General features: G+C 33.8%; 1 protein-coding gene across 2 annotated transcripts in view; it reads right to left on the reverse strand.

The window, feature by feature from the left end:
* TMTC3 (transmembrane O-mannosyltransferase targeting cadherins 3) overlaps positions 1-13,179 on the reverse strand; it is a 62,976-nt gene that overhangs the window by 24,266 nt on the left and 25,531 nt on the right. For both annotated transcript variants that reach the window (XM_032644611.1, XM_032644612.1), the window contains exons 7-8: positions 7,527-7,779; positions 2,287-2,435 (exon numbers count right to left, since the gene is read on the reverse strand). In XM_032644611.1, the coding sequence (XP_032500502.1) occupies positions 2,287-2,435; positions 7,527-7,779 (402 nt within the window). The remainder of the gene's footprint in view (positions 1-2,286; positions 2,436-7,526; positions 7,780-13,179) is intronic.

Consider the following 13,179-nt stretch of genomic DNA (forward strand, 5'->3'; position numbering starts at 1 on the left):
AATGGATAAAGAAGATGTGGCCCATATATACAATGGAATATTACTCAGCCATAAAAAGAAACGAAATTGAGTTATTTGTAGTGAGGTGGATGGACCTAGAGTCTGTTATATAGAGTGAAGTAAGTCAGAAAGAGAAAAACAAATACCATATGCTAACACACATATATGGAATCTAAGGGCAAAAACGGTCATGAAGAACCTAGTGGCAAGACAGGAAGAAAGACACAGACCTACTAGAGAATGGACTTGAGGATACGGGCAGGGGGAAGGGTAAGCTGTGACAAAGTGAGAGACTGGCATGGACATATACACTACCAAATGTAAAATAGAGAGGTAGTGGCAAGCAGCTGCATAGCACAGGGAGATCAGCTTGGTGCTTTGTGACCACCTAGAGGGGTGGGATAGGGAGGGTGGGAGGGAGGGAGACGCAAGAGGGAAGAGATATGGGAACTTATGTATATGTATAATTGATTCACTTTGTTATAAAGCAGAAACTAACACAGCAATGTGAAGCAATTATACTCCAATAAAGATGTTAAAAAAAACTGAGAAAAATGATTAATTTAACTACTGTATATTAAATTTGCATTAAAACAAAAGAAAAAAGACGCATGCACCCCAATGTTCACTGCAGCACTATTTACAATAGCTAGGTCATGGAAGCAACCTAAATGCCCATCGACAGATGAATGGATAAAGAAGATGTGGCACATATATACAATGGAATATTACTCAGCCATAAAAAGGAACAAAATTGGGTCATATGTAGAGACGTGCATGAATCTAGAGACTGTCATACAGAGTGAAGTAAGTCAGAAAGAGAAAAACAAATATCGTATATTAACGCATATATGTGGAACCTAGAAAAATGGCACAGATGAACTGGTTTGCAGGGCAGAAACTGAGACACAGATATAGAGAACAAACGTATGGAAACCAACAGGGGGTAAACAGTGGGGAGTGGGGATGGGGGATGTGGTGTGATGAATTGGGAGATTGGGGATGACATATATACACTAATACCTAAAAGTGGATAACTAATAAGAACATGCTGTATAAAAAAATAAAATAAAATTCAAAAAAAATTAAAATGATGGTTATAATTCAATAAGCCCTATGATCTTATTTAGTATTAATAGTATTAATGTTCTCTGAGTCTGTGCTTTTTGTCTCAGTAACAGAGTTCAATTTCTTTCATTTTGATAGATCCACTTAACCAGGATAATAGTGTGTGGATCAGAAGGAACATGGACATTGGAAGTAGTCAGGTGTAAATCTGAATCAAGACTCGGCTGTTGACTAGCTGCGTGGTCTTGTGTAATTCAGGTAACTTGTATGAGCTTCAATTTTCAAATGTGCAAAATGGAATTAAGGAGTGTCAAGATTAAATGAGAAAAATCTAAAGAGTGTATCCTGGAATTGGTACATGATAGGCACTCCAAAATTGGTAGTGAGTATAACTGGATATATGGATAGAAGCTAAGAGAAAAGGTTTGGTAGATGGCATTGAAAGTTGTAATCATGGATGAGATCATCCAGGGAGAACATGCAATGTGAGGGAAATGGCTATTAGTAAAACTCTGAGAAATAAAAAATATTTAAAGAGCAGGTGCAGCAGGGAGAATCTGAAAACTGAGCAGAAATGAACAAATGTGGAAGAGAATCAGGACAGAGACTTTTAATACATGCCAGGGAAATAAAATTTAAATAAAAGCATTGACTGGATTTAGCTATGAGAGGCAATTTGTTACATGTTAGTAAAGTGACGTGGAGAGAAGTCAGAATTCTGTGGGTTGAAGGGTGACTGAGAAAGTAAGAAAAAGGAGATAGTGACTATTCTGTTCCTTAACTATTGGTTTAAGGCAATTAGGACATGGTGGTTACGATGAAGCAAGAAATTACAGATTGCCTTCTATATGCATTTTACATATATTAACCTGATATAACTCACTTAAGGAAGAAGACTGTTATCTGAGTTCACTGCATATGGAAGTAGCAATGATCACCTGAAACTTTAGTCTCAATAATATTCTATTTTGCATTTGGGTCTGACTGAAAGTTTGTTATGTCTCAGGCTTTAAAATAAAATTATATAAATATGAGGAAGACCACAGGATGAGGTAGGGGTTATGTAGCTTTCCTAACCTGAATTACAGACAATGAGGAGACTGTCAATGTGAAAAACAAGAAGGTATAAAATATGACATAAAAACTAAATAAACATTTTAAATACTTAAATGTATTCTATAGTTAATAAGCATTAAATGCACTAACATTTTAATTCACCTTTTGTTTGATATTTTCTGCCATCCATGGGCTACCAAAATACAGAACCCCATGCTAGGAACATATAATACTCTCTCAGCAACAACAAATCCAACTGGGAAAAAAAGGTTTGATGCAGGAATAAACGGTAATGCCATTAAACAAAGTGCCTACAAAGAAAAAAAAGACATTTTATTAAATTAAAAAATATATGCACATAAACAGTCAAATCCAAATATTTTATCATTTAATTTGGATAATGTACTGGTGGACCATTTTTAATAATACTATAATGGATACTGATTTAAACATAAAGAAGGACGCTTAAGGATGGTAACAACAAACATGAGGAGGTATGTCAGCAAGGTGGAATGAAGTCTTCTTGAATGCTAGAACTTATACCTAAGGCTCATTCAATTATCAATAAATAAAAAATATTTTTTTAAAATATATCTAAAATAAAAAAGCAGTAATTTTTATATATCTAACTTATGTGCTTGTGGTAAAAATAAATTGAGAGTAAAATATATTAGGTTTTAATAAAACTACAAATTGTAGGTTGATAAAATAGCCAAACATATCAGTTTTTATTATTTTACTACTATCTGTAATACTGGAAATTGATAAGGTACATTTCAGACAAGACAGTAGACTACTTCTATACATTACTTCAGCGTTACTTTTCATAGTATTCTGATGGGTCACATACAATTAACGGAGACTTAGTATATGTATAAAAATAAACCTGGTCCCTTTAAATCAACAGTCTTATTCTATGAGAATTTCTAAAATTCTAACACTGTACACTGTGTTAGAAATAAACATCACAAAATGCTTAGACTTTTTGCCATTTTGAAAATGGGATGGCATATGGTTTCCAGATTACAAAGCCATTACAAAAGATAAGACACAAATAACTAGCACACAAATAACTTATGGAAAGAAATAAGTTGGTTGTCATTAGGACATCTGTTTCTATGGACATCTGCTTCCATATTTCATTACCCTGATTTGTTTTATAGTACCTAATGGAATAAAATTCTGAAGTTTGAGAGTCCTCTAACAGTTTGAGAGGAAGGAATGCCTATTTTATACTTTATTAGTAAAAATCGATGTAGAAATGTAAATACAGTGAAAAGAATACTTTCTCCATGAATCACAAATTAATAACTTGTAATAATACAAAAGATTGAATCTGAAGAAAAGCACTACCATCGAATTGCTCAGTATCATATCGACTTATATGTCTGAAATTGTAGTGTTTTCTTTTTAATCAAAAAGGTAAAACATTAAGAGTGCATAATTCACTTTCCACTTCGCAGAAATGCTTGATTTAAAAACAACCAGCTAGCTGTGAAACAGAGATTTGTTTATAAATACATGATCCTTTAAAAAAAATATATTCCCTACTAATTCATGGATGCCCTAAGGCAATTTCGCCGGAAAAAATTAAAAGTTTTAAATTCAGCCAAAGATGCATCACAGACTGATGCGTAAGCTACACAAAAAAGAAAAACCATCTCTCAAAAAAATCTGTTTTTTGAATAAGAAATGTCTCAATGATTAACTTACTCAGAAGTTCTAATATGCTCTCTATTAATGTATGCCAACCAAGTTTACTGTAACGAACATAATATCCTTCTTCCAGTGATGTAAACTCTCCTTAAAAGGAAGGATGGGGGCTTCCCTAGTGGCGCAGTGGTTATGAATCTGCCTGCCAATGCAGGGGACATGGGTTCGAGCCCTGGTCCGGGAAGATCCCTCATGCCGCGGAGCAACTGAGCCCGTGCACCACAACTACTGAGCCTGTGCTCTAGAGCCCGCAAAGCCCGCAAACTACTGAGTCCACGTGCCACAACTACTGAAGCCTGCGCACCTAGAGCCCATGCTCTGCAACGAGATGCCACGACAATGAGAAGCCCGTGCACCACAACAAAGAGTAGCCCCTGCTCGCCGCCAACAAGGGAAAGCCTGTGCACAGCAAAGAAGACCCAACACAGCCAAAAATAAAAACAAATAAGTAAATAAATTTAAAAAAAAAAAAAAAAAGGAAGGATGGTAGTGGAATAAGCCAGGAGTTTGGAGGCAAATCTGTTTCACTTCTTGTTATACAACATAAGGAAAACTATTCATATCACCTCGTGACTTCATTTCGTTATAAATAAATCAGGGATTAATAACTACTTACTAATATTGTTGAGATACATGACATCTTATTTAATAAGTGCTTAACGTGGTATCTGGTACCTGAGATACTCCTTTGATCTATGTATCTTGTTCAGAGATCTTCAGAAAATTATCACCATTAAAAAACAACATGTTTAGTTTTATACATATTTTCAGATTATTTTCTATTATAGGTTATTACAATATATTGAATACAGTTTCCTGTTGTTTATCTATTTTATGTATAGTAGTTTGTATCTGTTAATTCTATACTCCTAATTTATCCCACCCTTCCCTCCCCTTTCCCTTTGGAAGCCATAAGTTTGTTTTCTATGAAATTAACACAATACTGTAAATCAACTATATTTCAAATTAAAAAAAGTTTAAAAAAAGTATGCTTAGGACTATACTTAAAGCAGTTATACCTAAGGTCACAAGTGTTCGTTTTTTATACATATAAAACATAATTAATGTAATTAATTAATATGTTTATTTCACTGGCAATATCCTATTTTTCATTCAGCTTGAACTACACAAATCATTATTTTATTTGCCAAAACTCTGTGTATTTACCCACCCCTCCTTTTTTGCCTTTCTTTTAGTTAGAACCCTGGCTTTGGATGTATTCTACCACATATACACTTCATCTTTATTTATGAGAGCAGCAAAGCACTACTAGAAAGTCCCAAAGCAAAATAGATTAATATCATCATAAACTCATGATCAACTTCAAATTGATCCTTAAGACTGTTGAGGATTCCTAGGCTTCTTTGGTAGGCTCACTCCCACTCTCTTTGACTATTTTGAATCTTGACTACTTTTCTCAAACTTTTGACCCATGTCACTTTCAGCAGGTGACCACACTTCCAAATTTTCAGAGAAAACTAAAGCAATGAAACAAGAATTCCTTCAATTCTCCATTACTAAACCTACCAACATCCACATGCATGTTCATTTCCATCTTTCCTGTAACCATAAGCGGTGTCTCCATCTGTCTCAGGCCAAACCTGAGCTCTATACCTCTAATCTATCAATCATCTCTTCTTTCATTTACTTAATCACTTTCTTATGAACTTTCTACCTATGTTAAAAATGCTCTTGCATCTCCAACCTTAAAAATCTTCTTATCTGACAACACATCTTTAAGTTATCTTACCCAATTCATTATACCCCTTAAGTATAAAACAAGTTCCCACACTCTTAGGAAAATTGGTTGTAAATTGGTTGTAATCTCACTTAATCAACATTTCAACTCAATGAATATGTTTTTGTAAGCCAACCCATTAGTGATATAAACATTTCAACTCAATGAATGTTTTTGTAAGCCAACCCATTAGTGATATCTCTTTGTGTCAAAAAGAGACAGCCAACTGAGTGCTCCAATGAAAGTGATTCTACATGCCAACCAAGCAATAGTCTTCCCCCACCATCAACCCACTCCAGCCTCTGAAGGTCCATCAATTCCAGATCTCTGTGCTTCCCCCAAGCCCTACAGAAGATCAGCAGTTTATTACACTTGAAGCCCTTGCCTGACTGGCTGTCTTTCCTAAGTTAGGAAATTCAAGCTTGTCTCATCCTTTGAAATATTCAAAGTTAAAGCACCCCTACAGGTTACCTACACTAGCAATCTTCACTTCCTCACTTCCTAATCAAATCACTCCACAGAAATAAATTTCATTTAAGTAACTAACATACGTAAAAGAGGTCAAATCCAACTGATCTCACTTCTCTACTTGACAGCAGCTGTGTTAACCATTCTATCTTTCTTGAAACACTTTCCTACCTTTCTGTACATTTCGTGTACCTCCCATTTAGGTTCATTTTCCTTTATATGGTATGTAATGTGGAAGCTTTTCAAGACTTAGATATAGGCTTCTTCTCTTTCATTCTATAAAGCTCCTTCAACTATTTATTGAGGGAAAATTAAGACCAAATACTCTAAGGCATGCGTTATGTGTATGAATTAACTTCTGTACACCTAGAATGGTGCCAGCTAGTTACCATCTCTAAGAAATATGACAAAATCCCAGTTGAGAAAGGCTGCTCTATAACCTCTCCATAGGCCTTCTTCTCCACATCCTGGTTTCAATTACTATCTCTACGGCAATTATCAAGTTTCTCTACGGTAATCAATCAAATTTTTACGTGTAGCTCAGTCTTCGCCACTGAACTCCAGGCACAAAGTGCTATTCGAAATCTCTATCATATTGTTTCATAGGTACCTCAAACTCAACAGGTCCAAAAAGAATAGTAAATATTCTTTTTTCAAATCCTATATTCTTTCAAATCTCTCTAGAATGCAAGTTCTCTAGAAATGGGGACCCTGTATTTCCTTTTATTATCATATACTCAGTGCCTAAAATGCTACCTGGTACACAGGCTGAAAATCAAAAATTTTTATTGAATGAATAAGTGAATCTAGTGGCTGCAGCCAGAAATAATATATTTGCAAAGTATTAAAGCCACTTTTTGGCATATAGTAAATGCTCAAGAAAAGTTAAAGATTATTATCTTCTTCCATAATTTAAAGTAAGAGGCAACAGAATTATTATGAGTAAGATGTGAGGGCAGAGTTAAGAAAATTACAAAGAAACAGATCTCAGAAAAACAAGAAAAGACTTTAATCAGAGTTCTCTGAACACAGTAAGAAAAACCTCAGGGAGTAATGAAAGTCTTGCTAATGAAAAATAAAGAGCTATGTATTTCTGGTTGCTTATCTTACCTGACACTCTTCTCTGTGCCAAGAAAACAAAGAAGTATATAATATGACTCATTTCTTTAAACAGTGTATAATCTAGTTGGGTAAAGGTAAGAAATATATTTTTAAAAATGATGCTAAAAAGAATGCTTCATGATTTCAGAGTTCCCATCAAATTATGGAAATTCATAATCACTCTTTGTTTCATATGCTGAATGTGCAGCATTAGTCAAATTCTGACATATAATTCTAGGATAACCTAAAATAAGTTCATAAATTAGGATGACATGAACAAAGAAAGACAGTAGTTCTTTAAAGATGCTTTTGATGAATTAAAGACACTCTTAATTAATAAACTGAATATAATATCACCTAAAAATTTAAGAAACTTTCTTACCATTAAAACAGTCTTGGAGGAATTACCAGGGTATCTGAGACTGAATACTCCCAAAGCCCCCAAAAAGCAAAAAAAAATAAATGTGGCAAGATTTCGAATATCTAGAAATGAATCTATAAGTGGTATTGTTCCCATGGTCCAATCGCAGCAGAGCTCTGAAGGATTTAACAAAAGCCAAGCATTCACAGGAAGGAGGTAGTTAAAAGTTAGCTGCCTTGTAGGAGTTGGGCTTACAGCAGCTGGGTTATCAAACCTGTATAAAGAATGAAAAAAAAGTTATTTAAACTAAAACATTTTTTAAACACAAAGTTAATACATAACAGATATAAATAAAGTACTGAACAATAATAATAAAAGCAATATTCTACATGTAATCTTGTTAAACCAAAGACAAATATTTTTATGGATATTTCAGACTCTTGCCAAAGTTCAAACTGTCTAACCTTTATGAAATGCCTAGTTGAGAGCAATGATATTTATGAAGAACTGTTTGAAGGGCAAGCAGGTGATCTATTTTTAGTTTATTATGATTCAGACATGCATTCTATAATATTATGACATTCTGCAGAAGCGCTTTCATTAAATTATGACCTTCTGATTAAAAGTCATAAGAAAAGTTTTATAAGATTCATTGTTGCATGTGTTTATGAATGCTTCTGAGAACACTAACCAATGTTTTCCTACATGAGACGTTTCTTTCACCACTAAATGCTAATAAAACTTATGCTTCCTAGAAAGAATTACTATGTTTTTCTTTTGTCACGAACAGAAAAAACTATATTACCTATGGGCTTTTCCTCTTTGCTTAGACTTCTAGAAAGCTAAAAACCAAATTCCCAGTACAGAGGAGTAACTGTACCTATGTAACATTTTATTTGTGTTCTACTTAATATAAGCTTATATCCTAGTTTATATAGGCCATGATACATTAAATGTACATTTCATTAATTTAGTCTATTTTCTGCATATTAAGTCAATTCATTTTTTTTAAAAGTACATTTAAATGAATCATTTCAGATTTTTATTTCTTTAGGCTATGTTCTAAATTGTATTGGCTATATTAACATATAGTCCTTTAAAAACCCTATTTCTCATTAAAATGAATAAGCCAATGAAAAATCAACCTCTACTACTTATTTGACTTGGTCTTCTTAAAAATATCAAATGGTTGAGAAAAAGTACACAATTTTTGAACAAATAATATTTTCTAAACTTTCATATTTGAATATATACATATATGAAAAATACTAAGTCTTGAAAGTCAGGACTTGAATTCTCAAAATAACCAACAGAACTGAATACAAAGCTTTTCCCCCGTAATCCACTTTCAGAGCTCATTTTAAAAAATTAACAGTTTATCTAGGATAGGTGATTTAATAATTGAACTGCAGTCAAAGAGTACATGTCAAAGCAAGCCAAATCATATTACAATCAACCTCACAGGGTAATAGAATAAAATTTATATAACGCACACAAATACATACACACACACACACACATTTTTAAATGCTTATATTTGGAAAATATATAATTATAACATACCCCATACAGTCATCCACACACACATATACAAAACAAATACATTCACACCTATAAACCACATTTTCATATTGTAAAACTAGAGATAGAAAACAGTTGATTCAAATTGTCTGAAAGGAATGATAAACAGAACAAAAACACTAAAACTAGTGAAGAAGGAAATATAAAATATCTATCTACAATTCAATTTATTTCCCATACTATCATGCTTAAATGAGCTGTTTAGTTCAGCATGGCTAGACTCAGAAATTCTGAAAGTTAAAAAGTAATTATTTTTTAAAGAAAAAAAATGCTGTTAAGAAGGATAATTATTACACAATGGAATACTACACAGCCATAAAAAAACAATGAAATAATGCCATTTGCAGCAACATGGATAGACCTCGAGATTATCATACTTAGTGAAGTAAGTCAGGCAGAGAAAGACAAGTATCACATGGTATCACTTATATGTGGAATCTAAAATAATGATACAAATGAACCTATTTATAAAACAGAAACAGACTCACAGGCATAAGAAACAAATTTATGGTTACCAAAGGGGAAAAGGCGGGAAAGGGATAAATTAGGAGCCTGGGTTTAACAGATACACACTACTATATATATTGATAAAACAGATAAACAAGGTCCCACTGTATAGCATAGGGAACTATATTCAATACCTTGTAATAACCTATAATGGAAAAAAATCTAAGAAAGAATATATATATATATATTTATGTAAAACTGAATTACTTTGCTATACACCAGAAACTAACACACTGTAAATCAACTATATCTCAATTTAAAAAAGAAAAAGCAAAGAGAGAGAGAAAAAAAAGGATAATTATGTGAAAATCACAAAGAATGTGTTGGGCATAAAAGAAATTATCTGAATAAAATTTATTCTAACCAGGGCCAGAAATGAACTATCATGGATAGCAACATGAACAATATTTTGGGCTTTTGTTTAAAAAAAAAGTTCTTGCATGTAATGTCTGTCACTTAAAACTGAATAGGGAACTAGTCTAAGTTTCCTCTTAAACTTTAGATAAGTAAGGTGAAATGGAATAATCCTAATCTTAGAGCAGGGAAAAAACGATATGAAGACTGTTAAAATTCAGTAAAACTTTTGCTTCTAGCCTTAAACAACTAAAAAATACACAATATATATAAAACAACTTTTTTTTTTTGCGGTATGCGGGCCTCTCACTGTTGTGGCTTCTCCTGTTGTGGAGCACAGGCTCCGGATGCACAGGCTCAGAGGCCATGGCTCATGGGCCCAGCCGCTCCGTGGCATGTGGGATCTTCCTGGACCGGGGCACGAACCCGCGTCCCCTCCATCGGCAGGTGGACTCTCAACCACTGCGCCACCAGGGAAGCCCTAAAACTTCTTTTAATATACTGAGTATCAGGCAAAGAAGGACAATGCCTGATAGGAAAAAAAAAAACAAATGAGGGGAGCCCTACCTGGAGAGATTAAATAGAGTTTTTAGTCTGTGCAGCAAGAGAGAACCTGAGTGGAATCCACTTGGATCTCTGAGTTGAGAAAATAGAGCTGGGAGCCCTAGAAGTCCAGGGGGTTAGAATTAGTGGGCAGAATATCAGAGAGAAGAAAGCTGCTGAGAGAGAACTCAGATCTGTAGAGGATCTCTCTCCAGTTTCCAGTACTAATGAGAACTGATCAGCACACATATGTGGGGAAATACCTAGGGGACAGTGTAGTGGGTTGATTCATGTCTCCCCAAAGTTCATGTCTATCAAAAACCTCAGAATGTGACTTTATTTGGAAGTAGGGTCTTTGCCAATGTAATTACAGTTAAGGTGAGGTCATACTGGATGAGGGTGGGCCCACTATTCAATGACTGAGGTCCTTATACACAGAAGAGAAAATACAGAGAAACAAACATGGAAGAAGTCCAGGTGAAGATGGAGCAGATTACAGTGATGCAGCAACATGCCAAGGAATGTCAATACCAGAAGCCAGGAAAGAGGCACAGAACAGATTCTTTCCCAGGGCCTTCAGAAGGAACCAACTATGCCTGACACCTTGATTTTGGACTCTGGCCTCCAGCACTGTGAGAGAATAAATTCCTGCTGCTTTAAGCCACTCTGTTTCTGGTAATTTGTTAAAGCATGTCTAAGAAAACTAATACAGTTAGGAAAATACCTTCTGAAAGGATTAAACATTCACAAATATAAAATACAACTGGGAATAGTTCCTCAGCAGCCAGAGTGGAAATCCTCATAATTTGTAGTCTATTGGTAGAGTGGTCAGAAGGGTCTTGTGTCAGCAAGGAAGCAAAATTAGCCCTATCCTAAATGCTACTGTGGTCTCCCAAAACAAAGCTTAAAAGCAAGACTTGAAGATGAAACATTTTTCAAATAACTTACATGCATCCCAGAACAATGGTCTACGATACAGGAATACATTAAGGTAAAGTTCACATATGGCACCTATTAAAAAAACTACCAGGCATGTGAAGTAGAAAAATACAATCCATGAGGAGAAAAACTATACAATCTAAATTGACCAACAAGTGATAAAATTAGAAGACATTAAAGTACTAGAACATGTAGAAACATGGAATACACAAAAAAGGCCCCAAAAGAACTCAAACAGAGATGAAAACAATGTCTGAGATGAAAAATAACTAGAAAAAATTAAGGGCAGATTAGATTATGCAGAAAAAAGATTAGTAAACTTGAAGATACAACAAAAGAAACTATCCAAAATGAAAATGGGGAAAATAGCTTTGGAGGGAAGGGGAATAAACAGAGCATCAGTATGACTTCAAGAAGCCTAAAATACATGTAACTGGAGTCCTAGAAGAAGAGTGGAGAGCAAAGTAAAAAATATTTCAAGAAGTAATTTCCAAAATTTATATAAAGTAAGACCTACAGATTCTAAAAAGCTCAATTAACCTAAGCATAAGAAACAAGAAGATAAAAGAAACATTAACTGAAAGTTTGTACCTTTTGTCCATCTTCACCCAAACTTCCAGTTATAAGATAAATAAGTCCTGGGGATGTAATGTACAGCATGATGGCTGTAGTTAACAAGACTGTATTGTATATTTGAAAGCTGCTAAGAAAGTAGATCTCAGAAGTTCTCATCAAAAGGAAAAAAAAATTTTGTAATTATGTGTGATGATGGATGTTAACTAAACTTATTATGATAATCATTTGTGTGTGTGTGTATATAAAACCATTATATTGTACACCTAAAATTAATACAATGCTATATGTCAATTATGTCTCAATTAAAAAAATATATAAGAAGAGAAACAATGATAAAGAGAAACTATTAAAAGCAGGCATAGAAAAAAAAGATACTACATGCAGAAGCATAAAGATAAGGATAAGATTTCCCATTTAAAATAACACAAGCAGAGAATACAGAGCAACATTTTTATATTAGTGAATGAAAAACAGTCAATGTAGAATTCTACACTCATGGGAAATATTTTTCAAAAATGAAGGTAAAATAAAGATTTTTTAATATACAAAAGCTTAAAGAATTCATCACCAGCAGTCCTACATGTCAAGAAATGTCAAAGGAAGTCCTTCAGTCACAAGGAAAATGGTGCCAGATGAAAATCTTGATCTAACAAAGAAATGAAGAACACTAGAAGTGGTAACTCTACGCGGTAACATAAAAGAATTTTTAAATTTAAATCTCTTCCAAAGATAATTGTTGAAAGCAAAAGTTAACAATGTATTGTCAGATTTACAATGTATACTCAATAAAAATGTATGCAAATAGCACCAAGGCTAAGTTCTTATTTATAATAAGTTTATATATTTACATAAAAATTTATTGTATACATAATATTTGTACTATATATGCTGACATTTATACTATATATACTTGCAATTATAATATGCCTTTCAGATAAACTGTGATAAGCAAAGAACATAAACAAAAAACCCTAAAGCAATCACTAAAAATACACAGCAAAGATATACAGCTAATAAGCCAACAAGGAGCTAAGAACAGAGTATTACAATATACTCAATTCAAAAGAAGAGAGAGAGAAAAAAAGGGAACACAGAACAAAACAGACAAGACAGAGAGGAAATGATTAGTTAGATGGTAGATTTACAACAAACTATCAACAGTTGAACCCCCCCA

The sequence above is a fragment of the Phocoena sinus genome, chromosome 10 (assembly GCF_008692025.1).
Source record: "Phocoena sinus isolate mPhoSin1 chromosome 10, mPhoSin1.pri, whole genome shotgun sequence".
NCBI classification, from domain to species: domain Eukaryota; kingdom Metazoa; phylum Chordata; class Mammalia; order Artiodactyla; family Phocoenidae; genus Phocoena; species Phocoena sinus.